The sequence below is a fragment of the Hydra vulgaris genome, chromosome 03 (assembly GCF_038396675.1).
Source record: "Hydra vulgaris chromosome 03, alternate assembly HydraT2T_AEP".
Lineage (NCBI taxonomy): Eukaryota > Metazoa > Cnidaria > Hydrozoa > Anthoathecata > Hydridae > Hydra > Hydra vulgaris.
This window is the reverse complement of record NC_088922.1, coordinates 14,402,653-14,422,500: the sequence shown is the minus strand read 5'-3', so window position 1 is coordinate 14,422,500 and position 19,848 is coordinate 14,402,653. Positions and strand designations below refer to the sequence as shown.

At 27.6% G+C, this 19,848-nt stretch overlaps 1 protein-coding gene across 2 annotated transcripts in view; it reads left to right on the top strand.

Moving 5' to 3' along the window:
* LOC101241352 (nck-associated protein 1 homolog) overlaps nt 1-19,848 on the top strand; it is an 85,019-nt gene that overhangs the window by 12,624 nt on the left and 52,547 nt on the right. For both annotated transcript variants that reach the window (XM_065792408.1, XM_065792409.1), the window contains exons 4-8: nt 1,067-1,123; nt 1,223-1,365; nt 4,800-4,956; nt 9,381-9,452; nt 11,054-11,102. In XM_065792408.1, the coding sequence (XP_065648480.1) occupies nt 1,067-1,123; nt 1,223-1,365; nt 4,800-4,956; nt 9,381-9,452; nt 11,054-11,102 (478 nt within the window). The remainder of the gene's footprint in view (nt 1-1,066; nt 1,124-1,222; nt 1,366-4,799; nt 4,957-9,380; nt 9,453-11,053; nt 11,103-19,848) is intronic.

The window sequence follows — 19,848 nt, the reverse complement described above, 5'->3', positions numbered from 1 at the left end:
CACAATGATGTAATTTCAGCATGGATGGAAACCTTCAAGATTAAAACTGTTCCCTTTTTAAATTAAAAGATACAAAATTTAAATTAGCATTTGCTAATAAAAAAAAAACTTACTTGATTATTACTGAATATTATGTACAAAATAAAAAAATAAAAAATCAAACAGTTTTTTTAAACAGCATTAACTATTCTATATTATAAGTATTACTGATGATTATCTTATAAGTATTATTGATGTGCATTTTTAAGCTAATTATGTTAAGTTATGGATTGCAAAAGAATTTAACATTTAATTCCGGGTTTTCAATATTCGCTGGAAATTTGACAGCTTAAACAATGAGAATTGTTAGATAATAAAAAATTATTCATGTCTTATGCTTAATTGATTGGTAAACTAGTTTGTCTTTAACTAGTACAAGTGTCTATAACTATATCTATATAGCTATAACTTAATTAAGCAAACAATATTATTGATTTTACTATATCTGAAATAAAGACAACTAAAAACCAAATATATATTTGAATAAAATTCACTCGAAAGTAAAGAAACAAATCAAAACAAAAACATAAAGCAAAAAGACACACACAAGTGAAGCGCATGCAAATGGCTCTGAGCAACAAAAAAAGTGGATTGTAACTAAGAAAAACAATATAAACTTAACAAGTATCCAATTCATTTAAGTTTTAATGACAAATTGTTTGGCTTTTTAAACAATTTGTTGCACTCCCACTTGTTATTTATAAGGAGATTTTTCATATTTGATGAAATTTTTATTCACAAAAAAAAAAGGTAATGTATGAACTCTTATAAAAATATATAGAAATATGATCAATGGTTTTTACAAAACAAAAATATATTCTATTACAATATTTTTATGTTGTTATTATATTTTTGTTTTTATTAAAACAATTGATTATATTATAACAATTTTATATTTTTATTTATTTATTTGCTTAATAAGTAAATTATTAAATAAACAAAAAAGTTATTATATAAAAATTATTAAAAAAAAACAACGGGTGTGTGTGTGTCTAACATGAGTATAATATAATTATTACCAATTTAGGACCATGTGAGCGAGTTGCTAACACAAATAGATGCAAGTTTTGTTCATTTTGACATAGTAAGTTTTGGAAAAATGTTTTTTTATACATTAAAAATCTTATTATTGTATTTTGATTTTTAGTTTTTTTCTTTTTTCCATTAACTTGTTATTTTTTAGACGTTAAATTTTGAATTGACGAAAGCTTATTTTGATTTGATGACAACATACGCAAGCATTTTCTTATTGATGTCAAAGGTTGAAGATAGAAAAGCTGTTTTAAGTCTTTTTAATCATGCTATTGAAATGCAGAAAACACAAAGGTACATTTTTACATTAGATTTTTTTTTGGGAGGAGAAGGGGGGAAGAGGGGTTGGGTGGTAGAGAAGTTTCAAAAAAGATATTGTAATAATAGATTATGTCTGGGTCAAATTTATGTTCCGTATTTCGGAACACTTTACAAAAGTATTCTTTACAAGGTTTTGGCGTAAAAAGACAAATGTCAATTAAAAAATAAACTAAATTGCAAATAAATTATAAGCACTTATTTACTTTTTATTTTACTTGAAATATATAAATATGTTTTGATACTTTTTAAATAAAAGATTGTAAAATAGACAATACAATCTCTTTTTTTTTTGAGTAAATTTTTATAATTTTTTATTTATGAACATTTTTTCTGTTAAATTTTACAAGTTAAATTTATATCTTGGTATATTTATATCGTGGTATGGGCGCCCAAAAATTATTTTATCTTTTAACTTTTTTTATGCTTTTTTATTAAGAATAGAAAAAAGTTCCAGTTTTAAACCCAAATATATAATAATTTTTTATTAAGAATAGAAAAAAAAAAGTTCCAGTTTTAACCCAAATATATAATAATTTTTTATTAAGAAAAGAAAAAAAAAAGTTCCAGTTTTAAACCCAAAAATAATTTTCAGTTTATTTTAGCTACTTCACTTTTTCTTCAGGACAAAAAAATGAATTAAAAAGCAATCGCTTTTTTCTCGTAATTAAGTGATGTTGTTTCAACTTGTTTCTCCGCGCAGCGGCCTTGTTCGTCAAGGTTCGTGTTTGGGAGTTAGAGAGTTGAGAGAGGGTTATAACCACAATTAAGTAGCCTCCTCATCTGTAGTGGCCTTCTGAGCCTTGGGAAGGTGATATAACAAAAAAAAAAAAAAAAAATGTAACTGTCCTTCAGTTACCAACTGAATGTTGGTTAAAAAAATGAATATTGTTACGAAATTTAATTTTAAAAATTTAAGAAATTTTATAACAATGGAATGTATAAAAAATTTGGCTTTTTGAAAGATAGAACGATTTTATAATATACATTCAGAGTAAAGTTAACTTTTGTTTGTTGGCAAAAAAGAGTAAACTGCTTTTGATAATAAATGAACAAAAGCAAAAAATTTCTGACTTAATAGCTATCATGCATATTTAATTTTTGAATGAACTTTTGGTCTTAAACTTGCTATTTTAGTTTATGTGAGGAAAACGATAAAATAAAATGAACACTTTTTCAGAAAATTTTGTTTCTTTTTCATATACTTTTTGACTTTAAAAATAATAAAGATAACAATTACAATAGCTTAATAAAAGTTATTAAGATTTAGTTATTTTTAAGCTTCAATGTTAAAGGTAATTTTTTTATTATACTTAATGGATAAAAAAATATAATATAACTTTTAAAATAAATGTTTTTTAATCAAGAAAGTAAAACATTTTTTAACTTATCTTCACCGTAATATCTCTTCTTTAATTATCTTTAATTTAAAAGGCACTTTAAAATCACTTTAAACCTTTGTTGAAACTTTAGTGAACAGATTTACTAATATTAAAATTAAAATTTTAAAATTAAAATAATAGTAAATACGTTTATTAAATGCTCATGTTTTTTATTCGAATAGTTAATTTTAGTTTTACAAATAATACGTGATTTAATATTTGTAAATTGTTTAATATTTGCAAAAGTAACAAAATAGATTTATGTCTTGTATTCGAATAACTATATAAAAACTAACTATACCTAGTGTAATTATTGATTAAAAATTGTTTAAAGTATTTAAACATTTAATTAGTAATTATTTAAAACATTAATAACTACTAAAATTAAGTTTGTTAAAATATAATGAATAAATATATAAAATACTTTAAACAATTTTCAATAATTATTTACAAATAGTGTGGTAAATGCAACAAAAGCGTTTATTAAATTCTTAAGTAAAATAGTTTTTTTAACGTAACTCAAGTAACATGGTTATGTCCACTGGTAAATTTATGTATTCAAAGATATGCTTTTAAATCAACTATTTATCTTTGGATAAAACTAAACAAGATAAACACAAATGATAAAAATGATGATTAAAAAATCATTGGGAAGAAGGGGGTATGTCAAGAACATCACCCTCCTTAATGTTGCCAAAAAAAAATGTGGTATTCCCAAATAAACTCTGGGTTCGTGACTATATATTTATGAATGAACTAATGGCCCGACGCAATTACGGTAACTAATGGTTCACAATTACAGGAAAAGAATCCCCACTCCATCATACTACCATCTCAATGTTTTATAGTTGGCACAGTGTACTGGGGGTCTTCTCTTTTATATTTTAGACATCTAGCATACTTAATACCATCAGATGTAAACCAAATTATATTTACTTTCTCCACTCCACAACACTTTACCCCAATCTTGTTTAGTCCAGTGTAAATGCTCTTTGGCAAATTTTACTCGATCCATCTAGTTCTTTTTTGAAATCAATAGTTTTCGATTAGGGCATCTTCCAAATAATTGTTGTCACGTAAAGGTCTTTCCACAGTCTACTCAGATATTTATACTTCAGAATATATAGGAGCATCCGTATTTGACATTTTACAAAGTTGACAATTGTCCCTATAAGTAGTTTTTCTTGGTTGACCTGATCTTTTGTTTCTAAAGTTCCCCTGCGTGGTCTTAACTTGATCCATGCACATACAAGCTGTTTGGATACTCCAAATTGATAAGCAGCCTTTGCTATTGTGATTGCTATTGTGATAATTAACTGCATTACAAAGATCTTCACAATACTCCTTGTGTTTTCTCATTTTTGAATGTGACTTTAATAGTTTTCAATAAAGTTTGCTGAAAAAACTCTATGTAAACATAAGAATTTATAAAAAAAATTCAACAATCAAGATTAAAAATACTTTAGAACTAACATTTTCTAAAAAAGGATACAAACTAAATCCAATTGTTTATTAAAACAAAAGAATTTTTACCAATTAAAACTATATATTGTTTGGGTGTAAATTTCTCAAACAAAGAATGGTTTAAATATTTTCCGTTAAAAAGTTGTTGCACAAAAAATGATAGTAAAAATACTTTTGACCCCTACTGTATATATATATATATATATATATATATATATATATATATATATATATATATATATATATATATATATATATATATATATATATATATATATATATATATATATATATATATATATATATATATATATATATATATATATATATATATATATATATATATATATATATATAATTATATATATATATATATTGTTTTTGTAAGTAGTATTTATGGTATGAAGATCTATTTTGATAAAGAATACATTTTTTTCTTAATTTGTATTTTTATTTACTGTTGTATATTTGGCTCTGCATTTTGATAAAATATAGTAATTTTGTTTTTTTATTTTAATTAGTTTATATGATTTGATTAAATATGTTATTTATTTTATTGTAAAGCGAACCAAATTTTCCTCGACTTGGCCAAATGATTCTTGACTATGAGAATCCGTTCCGTAAATTTGTTGAAGAGTTCACTCCTCATGCTCAGCGAATTGGTATAGGACTTAATACTGTGTGCTTACTTTACAAAAGAAGGAATATGTCTGGAGAAGTGGTAATACATTTTGGGGATTAATTTTTAAAGATGTTTTTTAATTTATTTTATTTTGTAATCAATTATAATTCATAGTTTTATTTCTGTCAGAAAAAGGTGGACAACTGCTAAAAGAAACTGCAATGATTAGAAACTTTACATTTTTAAAACAATGGGAAGTAAAAATATAACCAGGAATCTCAAAATAAATAAAAAATAATTAAAAAAATTTTTTTTTTAGGTTGTGTTAAATGTTCCAAATATAGTAATCAATAAATATAATTTTTTTCTAAAGAAGGGCTTCATATAAATTTTTTTTTGTATGTTTTTGGTAGTCTTTAAATTTGCTTTATCAGCTTACTAAATAATTTTTTTTTAAATCTAAATTGTGTATATGCTTGAATGATTTTTATCTTTTTTTATTATTTCAATAATTTTAATCTTTGATGGTAATAGTGTGACAGGTAATGGTTTATCTAGAAGATTAGTTGCTTGATTCATGTAAGATGTAATGATATTTAAGAAGTGACTAGGACCAAACATGGGGTTTTTTACAACCCCGGCTAAAAAATAATTCTAGCAGGGGTTATTAGCCAGGGCTAAGATATTTTATTATATATAATGTATATATATATATATGTATATATATATATATGTATATATATATATATATATATATATATATATATATATAGAGAGAGAGAGAGAGAGAGAGAGAGAGAGAGAGAGAGAGAGAGAGAGAGAGAGAGAGAGAGAGAGAGAGAGAGAGATGTATACATATATTTTATGTATTTATACATATATATGTATATATATATATATATGTATATATATTTTTACTTTGTACTATATGTTTATTTTATGTTATATTATATATATACATGTATTTATATATATATATGTATATGTATATAAATATTCATATATACAGTGCTTTCAAAAAAAATAGAGGCAGTAAAAAATTCAGTACAACTCTCTACAACTAACATATCAATAACATGTAAATTTCTCTACAACTAACATATCAATAACAAGTTCATATATAGTTACTTTTTTTTAATAAATTACTTTTTTCAAAGGAGTTCAAAAAGCATACCGGAAAAGATTGTAAAAAGGAATAGGCGCACAAACTTTAATTGGCTTTGGTTCTACTTTCTTGTCAATCCAACTGTTATTCATAATTATCTTATTAATTTATATGTTAGTTCGACAATATCCCAAAAAATGTAGGATAAAATTACTTATGATGATCAGTTTAGTCCCACTTAAAACTACAGGTTTCTTTGAGCAGACCTAATCAACGTCTATAAATGGTGCAAAAATAACAATAGTGATAATAGTCTTTTTGAAATAGATAGCCAATTTATTACTTGTGGTCATGTATATAAACTAAAAAAACAATCTATATGATTAAATTTATGTATGAACTTTTATTCTCTAAGAATAATAAATAAATGGAACTCTCTTCCTAATGACATTGTATCAGCGTTATCTCTAAAAACGTTTAAGCTGCTTCTAGACAATCATCTAAAATATGAATGGCTTCTCTACGACTAATTCACATTTTATATTCTATTAGTTATACAAACTCTGCAGTTGTCAATTATTATATAACTAGGTTGACAGGCAGTTTATTCCTATACAATTTATTCTAAAACCCTAATGTTAAAAAAAACAACAAAAAAAACAACCTTTTTAGATTATATTTATAAAACCTTTTTAGATTATATCTATATATTTTTAATAGATTGTTTTTATAAAACCTAAAAGTAAATATACATAGAAATGGGTCGAAAAGCAGTAAGTGAAGCAACTAAGTGGCTCAATGATTAGTAATAGAGAAATAGCAAGAAAATTGAAAATTTCAGAGAATTGCATCATATATATTCTAATCTTACACCAACTAAATTTTGTGTTACACCAACTAAATTTTGAGATCGGCTCACAAAATTTAGTTGGTGTAAGGAGCAAATTGGATGGTCTTTGGATAAAATGAAAGCAAGTAATTTTTAGTGATAAAAGTAACTTCGAAGTAATAAATAGAAAAAGCAAAGTTTTTGTTAAAAGATTTAAATCTGAAAAGTATAGTAATCACTTTGTTGCACTAAGGTTGCAAAGTGGCAGCGGTAGTGTTGGTATTTGGGGTTGCTTTAATTTTAACAGAGTAGGAGTGTGTAAAATTTATACAGGTCGAATCAACCAACATACATATATAGAGACGCTAGAAATCTGTATTGCTCAATCAGTGGACATGCTGATTGGTTGAAATGATTGTTTGCAATTTCAACAAAATTTGGCACCTGCCCACACAACTCGTACAATAAAAGCATGGATGAAAGAAAATTAAGTAGATTTAATGCCCTGGCCAGCTCGATCACTGAATTTGAATCCAATCGAATCTATTTTGGCTTGGATGGACAAAGAATTAGTCAAGATGCAAATATGATCCATAAATAGTCTAAAGCAAGAATTAGATACTATTAGGAGAAGAGTTCGAAACAAAATCTGCAACAATCTTGTAAAATTTATGCAAAAAAAATGTACTGCTTGCAAAAAAGCTTGTGGGGATATTTTAAGTACTAGCTTAGATGTTATTTTTGATGCTTTAATATTTTATATATTGCAATTTTTTATTGATTTTTTTTTTGTCATTATGTTTGATAATATTTTTATATATACAATGTTTTAGTATGGCATCCAAGATATACAAGATTTGTTAAGAAAAAAATATTTCTCGCAAATAAAATAAAATTTGTTCAATATCTTCTTTAGTTTTTATTTTATCGTAGTTTAAATATTAAGTGTATATATATATATATATATATATATATATATATATATATATATATATATATATATATATATATATATATATATATATATATGTATATATATATATATATATATATGTATGTATGTATGTATATATTTTCCGTCAGAATTTCAGCAATGCTGAATGCCAACCTTTTATTTTTATTTTTTTATTATAATTTTTACAAAACAAGTATTTTATTTTAATTCTAAATGAAATAATTATAAAAAAAAGGCAAATCCAATATTTATTTTAATTCCAAATAAAATAATTAAAAATGGAATAAAGAATGAGTTATTTTAATCTTTAACAAACTAGTTAATATAAAAACCGCAAAACAAACTATTTATTTAACTTTTAAATAAAATATTACAAAAAAACAATGGAAAAACAATAAAAATGGTAAAACTTTATCATCAGATCCTTCAAGCATTTTAATTAAGTTCTAAATATAAGATTTTTATTTAAACAGAAACATTTTAATTAAGTTCTAAATATAAGTCTTTTATTTAAACAGAAAACAAAATAAATAAGATAAAAACAGAATGTTTTATATAAATTCTAAATAAAATAAAACCGAAAACACAAACATTTAAATTAACTTATTTAATTGACTAATATATTTTTTTACAAAAAACCAATGGAAAAGCAAGGGTTTTATTCAAATTTTTATAAAATAAAATTTTTTTAATAAAAATGGTACAATGAATGTTTAAATAAAATTTTAACACAAACCTTTTATTTAAATAGTAAATAAAACAATTTAAAAAAATTAAAAAACAAACATTTCCTTAATTCTAAATAAAATATTTATTAAAAACTGGGCAAATTTAATGTTTTATTTGAAGTCCTAATAATATAGTAAAACTATGATTCTTTTTCCAAGTTTTCAAAAAAACATCGAAGTTTTAAGTTTTGTTTTACTGTCAATTTTATGCTGAATTTTTCTGTATTCGTCAATTTTTTGAACCTTGTTTCTAAATTTTGTGCTGTCCTAAAATTTTTTGCCGACCTTATTTTTCCAAATTCTGAGGGCTAATATATATATGTATACATATATATATATATATATATATATATATATATATATATATATATATATATATATATATATATATATATATATATATATATATATATATATATATATATATATATATATACACATATATATACGCATATATATACATATACATACATATACATATAAATATATATATATATACACATATATATACATATACATATATATACATACACATATATATACATATACATATATATACATACACATATATATATGTATATATATATATACACATGTATATATATACACACACATACACATATATATATATATATATATATATATATATATATATATATATATATATATATATATATATATTTATTCATATACATAGATATATATGTATATGTATATATATATGTATATATATATATAATGGTCTGTATGTAACTATTGATTAAGTGTGTTAACTAGCCTCTATTCAATCCAGTAAATGGACTGTATAGAGGCTAGTTAACACACTTAATTTTTCATGTTTAATGCACACAAAAAAAAGGATTTAAAGTATATTAGTATTATTCTGTTTTATTTATTTTCTTTTAGATGCGACAAACTCAACTTTTAAGCCTAACGACTTCACCGCAGCAAATGTTAAGCCCTATTAATACAGAAACAGTATGTCATCATTTTTATTGTTAATATAATTTAGTTACATATTTTTGTATTATGATTAAATTTTGGTTGTTAAATAAATTATTATTATATACAGTGGCTTATGGTAGTCTTTTTTGACAACTATTTAGTTATCTCTTCATTTTTTAAATAAGTTGTAAAAAACTTTTGAGTCTATATCCTTTCTAGTAATATATAATACTTATTAGTTCTATTTATTCTTTTTGAGTAATTTAGAATTAAAGCAACCCTATTAGTTAAAATTTGACATATAAGTTACAAATAAATTTAAAAAAAAAAAATCAATTTCTAACCAGTATTTCAAAAGATATTTTTTTTGGTTAATTCTTCATACATCTAAAGCAGAACAGTTGGTAGAAAATCACTATCACAAAAAGTCAAATGACAAATCATTGGTCTATCCAAAAATCACACAAAAATCAACAAGAAATAGCTTTTGTGGTGTTATGTAGTGCATTATGCCTTGTCCGAACAATTCTGAAAAATTGCAAACTTTTAAATGAAAGAAAAGATTCACCAAGAGTTGGCCATCAAAACTTAATTCTAAGGATCAAATTGTACCAAAGTGTAAAAGAAAGTCAACTGAGTTTAGTATTAAGCATTAAGATTTGTTATGTTAATGTTAGTTTTAGAACAGTTAGATGGTGTCTTGATGAAAAATGTATTGCTTGATATGTTGTTGCCAGAAAACTATTTGTAAGGGTAACATATAGTATGCAATAGCAATGAATTTCACTGCAGCATATTGTAGAACTAAAAGATATTAGTGGTGTAAGCAAACTCTTAGTCAGCAGAAGATTGGTTTAAAGTTGCTTTTAGTGATGAATCAAATTTTGAGGTGGTTAATCATAAATCAAGAGTTACCTTTAAAAATTAGCTTCAGAGAAATATAAAGAAAGGTTTTGTGTAACAAGAGTATGCAGTAAGCGGCCTGACTGGTATATGAGAAAGCATTTCTCATTAGGGGAAAAATATTTATCCATCAAGAATTAACCAGTATAATTACAAATGGACCTTAAAAAATAAGCTTTTATCAGCTGCCATTTTTATGCATTTTTTGTAAAATTAAAAATTATTATAAAAATTAGATTTCCCAACAGAACAGCACATATTGACAACTCGGTGAAAGAGTGGTTTTAACTGCAACTTATTTCTGACCTTGATCAGCACAATTACCAGATCTGAACCTAATAAATATAGCAAATATTTAGTCTTGGATGGACCTGAAATTATCAAGAGAAAATGTGGAAAATGTTGCACTATTGAAACTTGCAATAGAAAAAATTTATAATGAAATTCCAAAGGAATTGATTGAATCTATCCCAAAACCAATTTAAGCCTTTGTAAATGCATAGGTGGTCATGCAAATACTGAAATAAAGCGTAGCCTTATGTTTTTGACACATTTTTTAAATTTTAATTTATAGTTTTTTGACCTAATCCTTTTTTTTTGATTGATTTTGGTACCAAAAAGATATACTTTTTAAATTTTTTGAATGGGTTAAAAATAATATAAGTAATCGCTAAAAAGTTGAATTGATCTAAGAGTCACTGTATAATATTCAAAATAATTTTTTGTTAAAGGTTCCTTGTGAGTTCCTTTCCCTTGAAGAAATGACAAGATGGATACTATGTAAGTTTTTTTTTTGTTTATGCATTGTTTAAAGGGCTTTCTTATTGCTACACTGTGTTTTTGTGACAAACTGTTGCCAGAGTTGTTAGTTCTTGGCCTAGGCCTTGCCCTTAAGGCCAAATATTGAGGCCTTGGCCTTGAAACTATTGGCATTGGCCTTGGTCTTGGCTTTGAAAATTTTGGCCTTGGTCTTGATTGTTTTAGCCTTGGCCTTGAAACTCTTAAGCCTGGCCTTGACCTTAAAACTCTTGACCCTGGCCTTGTCATTGGCCTTGTAAATTTTGGCCTTGGACTTGGCCTTGGCCTTACAACGTGTAGCCTTGGCCTTGCCACTTTTGGTCCTGTTAACAACTCTGCTTGTTGCTAGTTTTAACATTTTGAAAGTATCATTTTTTTTTTTTTTGATTTTCATCTTTGTTATTAATGCTTTAATAATGTATTTCTGAGTTTTTTGTATTTTAATGTATTGTTAAGTGTAATTTTTGCGCTACCTGTCAAATAATTAAGAAAACACTATTTTTATAAATTTTATTCATTCACAAGAGTTTGACTTTTTTAATTTTTGTTTCGGCCATTTTCTAACCTATTCTCTGCCTTCTTTGAATTTTTGCTAGCCAATTTCACTCGTGCATGTTTAGTTATACTATATGTGGTGCCTTTAGGGATGTTCTCAGTTTTAAAGTGGTTTTAAGTGAACATTTTACTAATATGTCTGTAGTTTAAATTAAATTCATACACACATTTTTATTCTCTTATTTTGTAACCATGAGCAAGACTAGGTTTTTTCAATCCAAGACAAGACTGAGACGAGAAGTTAGTACTTCTCGTAAGACCGAAAACGAGACGAGACGAGAAATTTAACAATTTTTGAAAACAAATTCAATAAAATCCAAGTAAAAAAATAAAATGTAAACATGGTTTTGACATATTGACACAAATGACATTTGTCAAATGTAAACAACTTTTTCAAATATTAATTCATATTTTTTTTGTCAAACTTTTCCAACAAGACAATGTTTTCTCTGATTAAATGATTTGTTCTACTTTTTCTGGGTGTAAGTTGTGTCTGGATGATCGGACGACATTTCCACCAGAGCTAAAAACTCTCTCTGATTTAGTTGAACTTGCTGGAATAGCTAAAATTTGTCTAGCTAATGAAGAGAGTTCTGGCAATGTATTTGAATGCAATTTCCACCAATCATGAACCGGAAATTCTTTTTTGGCATCAGGGAGATATTCATACTGGCACATTTCGCTCATAATAGGATTCAGTTCAGATGTTGGCTCTTGTGTTTCAAGTCTGACGTTTAACTTGCACTTCAGTTTTGAATTAGGGTACAAATCTGCTGAAAGGACTCTGGCAACAGGTTGGTACTCAACATTATCCTTAACCTGTGAGGCTAAACATTCTTTTGTTGTTTGAAATTTTTTGAAGAGCTCCAATTGAAGTCCCTTTAAAGCAGGATTTAAGTAGTTTGCTGCAGCACTCAATAAGTTTCCAGTGTGACAAAGAGGAAATCTTTTCTCAATGCAGCTTTTCAAGTTTTTTGCATACAAGACACCGTAGCCATTTTTTCCAACCGTCTCAATAAATTTATCAATTTTGTCATGGATTAAATAAAGAGAATCGGTGACAGTGTTATTTGTTGGAATAGACTCAGCCGACCAAGTTTCTGTAGCTTCATTAAGTGGTGCCAAAATTTCTACTGCTCTCTCGATTGATTTCCACTGTGATGCACTGATGGTCTTTGAAGAAAAAATATCTTCATTTGCACATAAGCTGATAATTGCACTCTTTAGGTGTAGGACAGAAGCCATGCAATCCAGTTCACTATTCCATCTTGTGTCAACAGATTGGCGTAACTGTCTAAAATTGATTCCTTGAGCGTCTGATTCTGATTCAAGCAACTCAGCTGCAACTGTTGACTGGTGAGTTAAAGAAGCCAAATCTTTGCATGTTTGCAACGCATCATCCATTCTAGCAGTCATTCCAAATGAGTCTCGAACTGCACATTGCAAAATATGATTGTTGCACAAGTATTGGTCAAGGCGCTTTGACAATTTGACTGCAAGTTTCATGTTTCTTGCCTGGTCGTTCACGCAGTACATTGGCAAATCAGCAGGCAAATTTAGTTCTTCTAAGAAAGAATCCAACTTTTCTTCAATTAAGATACCTGTGTGTCTGCCTGGGAACTGTTGGACATGTGATGTCCAACAGTTCCCAGGGATGTCCAGTGATGTAGTCTCCAATTTTCGTCAATAGCACGAAAAGTCCAAGAGATGTCCCAAGGTCAGAAGTAAATGCAGCACTTTTTAGATTTGGCGTAATCTCCGATATTATGCTCTTCATTTCAGCTTGAACTTTTCTTGACCAAATTGAAAGCTTTCTTGAATATGTTGTTCTGTGATGAAGGCTCAGTTTAGGGTTTGCAATGTCAAACAATTTCTTGAAACCTCTTCCTTCGACTGCTGAAAAGGATGCCAGATCAGTGCAAAAGTAATCCAGCATTGCAGAGTCAAACTGTTTTTGAATGGAATTGTCTTTGTCATATTTGGACTTTGTTTCAAGCATTTCGACCATGGTTCGTTGTTTCTTCTTAGGAGGAGGAAAAAGAGAGTCGTCAGTTTTTTCAGAATACTCAACATAATCTTGGCTGTGTTTTTTTTTTGAGGTGATGATGAAGTCCGCTTGTGTTTCCATCTTTTGTTTTCAAAGACTTTTTGCATGCCTTGCATTCAGCACTGTCACTTGTTTTTTGAAAAAATCTCCAGATTTTGTTTTTTCTTGGTGACATTTTTGATCGTTGAAATGAGGCAAGAATATTTCTTTTCAATATGAACAGTATGTGTCAAGTTGAATTCCACTGGTAAACTAATGAAATTAAGTCGAAAGTGCACCATTTTATACAAAAAGTTTTTGTATTTAAAACCTAATTAAAAATATTTAAAATCTAATTGAAATTTTTTAATTAGATTTTAAAAAAAAATCTAATTAAAAACTTTAATTAGAAAATCTAATTAAAATCACGGAGTCAAAATATTAATTAATTAAAAAAACAAATTAATTTGTAAATTATAATAATTTTTAATTTGGAAAATAATATAATATTTAAGTCTCGTTCTACTTCTCGCGAGAATTTTCTATTTCTCGTTTCTCACAAGACTTGGGGAGGTGAATTACAAAAAAAAAAAAAAAAAAAAAAAAGTCATATTTATCACGAGAAACGACAACGAGACGAGATCTCGGTCACGGTTATTATTTTGAACTTGTTTCTTTATTCATTTTTCAATAAATAAAATAATGTATAAAATATGAAATAAAAATACACAAAAATAAATAAAATTTTTTTGTTTTATATATTATATATTAAAGAACTCCTTAAACCCAATTTTTTAGTTGTCTTTAGTTAACAACTTTTAATTAGTTTTAATGCTTTTAAACCTTTTTTTTTATTTAATATTACCTAATGTTTATGACTAATAACACAGGTCAACAAAGAATTTTCATTGCAGATAATTTTGGATTGTCTAAATACAATTTTTGATGCTGATTTCAAAACTACAGTCAGATTTTTGTACCATGTAAGCTAAAACACATATGTAATTGTTGTCTTGTAATAATGATTGTAGTATTGTTTACAGTTTTTATGATTAAAGCATATATGCAAACACACAGACCACCAAGATAAACCATAGTCACATTAAATCTGCGTTGTTTGGTTCAAACAGATTACGTGATTGGATAAACAAAAAGAAATCTTTAATGCCGTTTGGCATACCCATTATTTGGAGGGACCCGAGAGATCATCACGAAAATTCTTATTTTTGTATTGTCAATATGACAGAATTTTCTGCAAAAACAAACACAATATTGCTTATCCACTAATGAATTCAGCACATAAGCTAGTTAAATTTTGTGAAGAATTGCCCATTCTAATTCCTCTAGACGATGGTATAGATTCCCTCAAAGATGAAGTGGATAGTGATAAAGGTGCAACTGGTGGCATTTTTGGACAGTCTGTAAGTTCTGATTTCATTGGATGATAGAAATTTTGAGCCAAAGCTGTTAACTAAAGAACAATTGAATGATTTTGTTAGTGACCTATCGCTGTCTAAAAAGAAAGCAGAGCTTCTTGCCCTGAGACTACAGAAGAACAATTTACTTAATTAATAATACTAATTTAGCAACATACTTTGCTGTAGATGACACTATTTGTTATTGCTATAGACCATGTATATCGTGGAGTATGACAGGATCTGACTTCATCGGTTTTATCAGAATTATCTCAGACATATGCAGCATCTCTTCTTTGATTTTTCGAAGAAAAGCATGAAAGCAGTACTTTTGCATAAAATAAATGTCAAACCATTCATTCCTATTTCCCATTGTGCGCTAAAAAGAGACATGACTACATGAGTATACTAATTAAGACAATTAAATATGACAGTCATTAGTGGTACATCTCTGCAGAGATTTTAAAGTTAGAGGTATGTTAATGGGTATGCAAACAGGGTTTACAAAATATTGTTGTTTCATTTGCCTGTGAGACAGTTAAAATACTAAAGAAAATGTGAATGAGCACTAAGATCTACATATGTCTCATATGTAGATCTTAGTGCTCATTCACATTTACTAGCACAGAGTGGGCCAAACAACTGTTTTCACAAACATTGATTCATAATTTTTGATAGAAAATGCTATGATTCAGGACTTTTTGGAAAGATTTTTAAAGTTTTAGAAAAACTAAAATATACTTTTGCTGCAGGATATTTAGGTCATAATTTGGAAGAACCAAATGTTTAAAATTTCATAAAATTTGCTCTTTTATTGGTTATAACAAAAATATGTATAAATGTATATAAATATGCTCCCATATATAAAAAATATAAAAAATTAGCTCCCAAAAATGACCAATTAGTTTGTGCAGAGATGGTGTTATACTGATCCATGTTTCAGGTAAATTTATTTTTGTAACAGGCTTATTAAATAGGAATATATAAAAATCTGTAGTCACTTCATATTGACCTACCTAAATTTTTCTTTTTGAAGAAAATACTCAAAGAACTACTGAGAACATCAGTTCGAACCTTCGAAATGTTGCATGATATTGAACAGGCAATCGTTCAGTAATTAAATCCCTGTTTAATTTTTTGTACAATAGTTCTCTAGCTATATTACCTTTCAGAAATTTATTTGAAGCACTGGAAGGGGTCTCAGACCAATCAAAAACATCAGCTTTTATGTGTACAACAGTGTTTATGAAATGGTCGAATGTACCTAGTAAAGCACGAAGAACCTATAAAAGTATCAGTAAATTTTAAAATGTAATAATTTTTAATATCAAGTATGTTCACATATCAAGAATACAGAATAATATGAACACTATTACAAGATTTACTTGTATTTGCTGCAAAGATTGGAATTGGTTGAAGGGTTTGTCAGACACTTGTGGTATAATTGTTTTGTTTTTTAAGCCAAGAACCTTCTTCTTGTTCAAGTTAGTTGAGTATTTTATTTACAGTTATAATTTCTTGATCGATTACAAAACCATTTTTAATTCTTTTGATATCCGAACACTCATCTATTGAGCATCTGCACAGATCACAATATGTACCTCTGAAAAAAGATTCCATGCTTTCATATCCATCATATATCCTGCGCTATTACCTTTCACATCCTTATATATATCCTGCACTATCACCTTTACATTAAATTGTTTTCCCTCTTTATACATAAGGAAACCTTTTTTAACTTTTTAATGTCAGAGTAAAGACAGGCAATGATAGAATAGTTTTTCTTGATTCTTTTCGCATTTGAAGACTCAGTGCTTTGTGACTTAGTGGGGCAATTGGTGACTTTTGCAACCATATTAACAAACCTGCTTCTGTTTCAAGTAAAATTGAACAAAACATTTTCAGTATGATATTGCTAGTGTTAACATTATCTTTTTGATTAAATATTGCATGGCTTCGACTACCATCAAATCTATAGCTACAAGCTGAAAAGTTAATACAGTTAATTATTTGCTTAACACAAATTGTATAATTATTATTGTAGAGTATAATTAATTATATAAATTTAATTGTATAACTACAGTAATCTGAAACAGTATAGCCCATTTATGCCAGCGTAGCCATTTTTAAGTTTGTTTTTCTTCAGATGTTGAAATCTTCACCAGCTATTCTGTACTAATATTTTTTGTGCAAATGTCAGTTCATCAGAGCCAAGTGCTTTAGCAATTATCAGTGTATATATATATATATATATATATATATATATATATATATATATATATATATATATATATATATATATATATATATATATATATATATATATACATATACATATACATATACATATACATATACATATATATATATATATATATATATATATATATATATATATATATATATATATATATATATATATATATATATATATATATATATATATATATATATATATATATATATATATATATATATATTCAGGTCAGGTTATCCTGCTACTGGTAACATGTAACCCATTACCACCTGCTCTTTTGTAGGATAGTCCTGCTGCTTTGTAGGATACCCTTTTTTAGGTGAAGGCCAAGAGAAGCCAACTCCGACTTAAAACACCCCTGCCTTGGGGCTCTTAGTTAAATAAAGGCTAGAGATGGTGTCTCAATAAAAATACTCATCTTGGGCAGACGTTAAATGCATCTGACTACTGTCTTGTAAAAGGCCTCCTTGGCAAAGACTTAAGGGGTAAACAGATTCTATCTGTTGACCAGCCTCGCACCCCTTCTCCTTATCTATTAGACTAGCATAGATGTATTTATAATAGATTGTTTCCAGTTTAGGATGTTGAATTCTGGATCATCTTGACTCAATGCATGGGTTTTGTTTGTGTCTCTGTTTTTATGACTAGCAACTCAGGTCAGGTTTTCTGAAATCTGTGGTAGCACTCAGAGAGGCTACTTCCATCAACAGCTGTAAAGTATCAGAATGCTAACAGTGCCATGTTGCCCATGAATGGTGTCTCTGTTCATTAATGGTAATGAGGGTTTATTAATGGTAATGAGGGTTTATTAATGGTAATGAGGCAATTGCTTAGACTATTAAATAATGTACTGAGTACTATCTGCGTTTTGAGTCAAGTTCTTTGACAAATTTAAAAATGACTAAAGTACTAAAAACTATAAAACACAAAAAACCATTGTCATCACCAAGTTCTCTAAATCCATCATTCACTAATATTTGCGGTCTTCGAAGTAATTTTTCTCCTGTTGAGTCTTTTCTTTTGCTTTTAATCTAAAGTTCACCAGATCTATTTGCTCTTTGTGAGACTAATTCGAGTTCACCTGTTTCATCTTGTGATCTTAGTGTTGATGGTTATCTTCCTTTAATTCATTAAGACTCCAATAGTCACATGCTTGGCCTGGGCATTTACATTCATATGAATTCACCCATTTGTCGGTAAACTAGGTTTGAATCCACAGACTTTCTTTTATGTACTTTCGTTTAGCACCACTTCACTCTATTTCCTTTCTCTTTGTTCTACATTGCTCTCCTTCATCTCAAGACTACACTCTTTCCCATGTTGTTTCTGATCAAATTGACCAAGCCCTTTCTCTTTATCCTTCAGCCAATATCGTTGTTGTCTGTGACTTTAATGCTCATCACGCTGAATCACTTGGTTCTAGAGTCAGTGACTCTACAGGCGTAATTACTTTTGCCTTTCTCAATCTTTAACACAAATAGTCAACTTTCCAACTCGCTTTTTAGACAATCAAAGCCATTTACCTTCTTTACTCAACTTATGTCTTGTTTCTGATCCTAGTTGGTGCTCAGTTTCTACACATTCACCCTTAGGTGCTTCTGATCACTGTTTGATCTCTCTAAAACTCATATCTCATTCTTCATCATCAGAATCTCCCTATCATCGTACCTCTTACAATTACCTTAAAGCTGACTGGGACTCTTTCTGTGATTTACTTTGTGATGGCCCTTGGGTAGAATTTTTGTATCTTCCTGCTGATAAATGTGCTGATAAAGTCAAGCCTCACTCTTTTCCATTATTTTCCTCATTGTGCTGTTGCAGTTTCCAATAGTAACCATTACTTTCATATCTATCATCAAAACAATTCTCCAGAAAAAAACCGTCTGTTTACTGTTGCTAGAAATTATTGTAAAAAGGTTTTGTAACTACCGTCTCTTAAGTCTTCTTCCTATCATAAGCAAGGTTTTTGAGTCTTTAATTAACAAACACTTAATCTCTCATCTTTAATCTAATATCTTTATGATCATCAATCTTTTCGATCTTATGATTATAACATTACACCTTAGATGTGAGAAATTCTCACATCTAAGGTGTAATGTTACAATCATAAGCTAATAAATGTTACAATCATAAGCTAATAATAGCTTATGATTGTAACATTTACTCTTGTCTTGACTCTCTTTGATTGCTTGGAGGGGGCATTTGAGCTTGAAAAGGATCTTATTTCTGCTACAGCATGGAACTCTTAGTCTCAATATGGCTCTTAGTGGTAGGTGAACTTCAACTCAGATAAAACTCAATTTTTTTCAGCTAATCGTTATCGCAGTAATCTAGGTCTTCCTATATTTATGAAAGGTAATGTACTCCTTACCTTTCGTCTTCTAGGAATAACTCTTACTTCTGATCTTTCTTGGAAACCCTATGTCAAATTAGTTGCAAAGTTAGCCAAAAGTTTAAATAGAAATTGTACTCCTA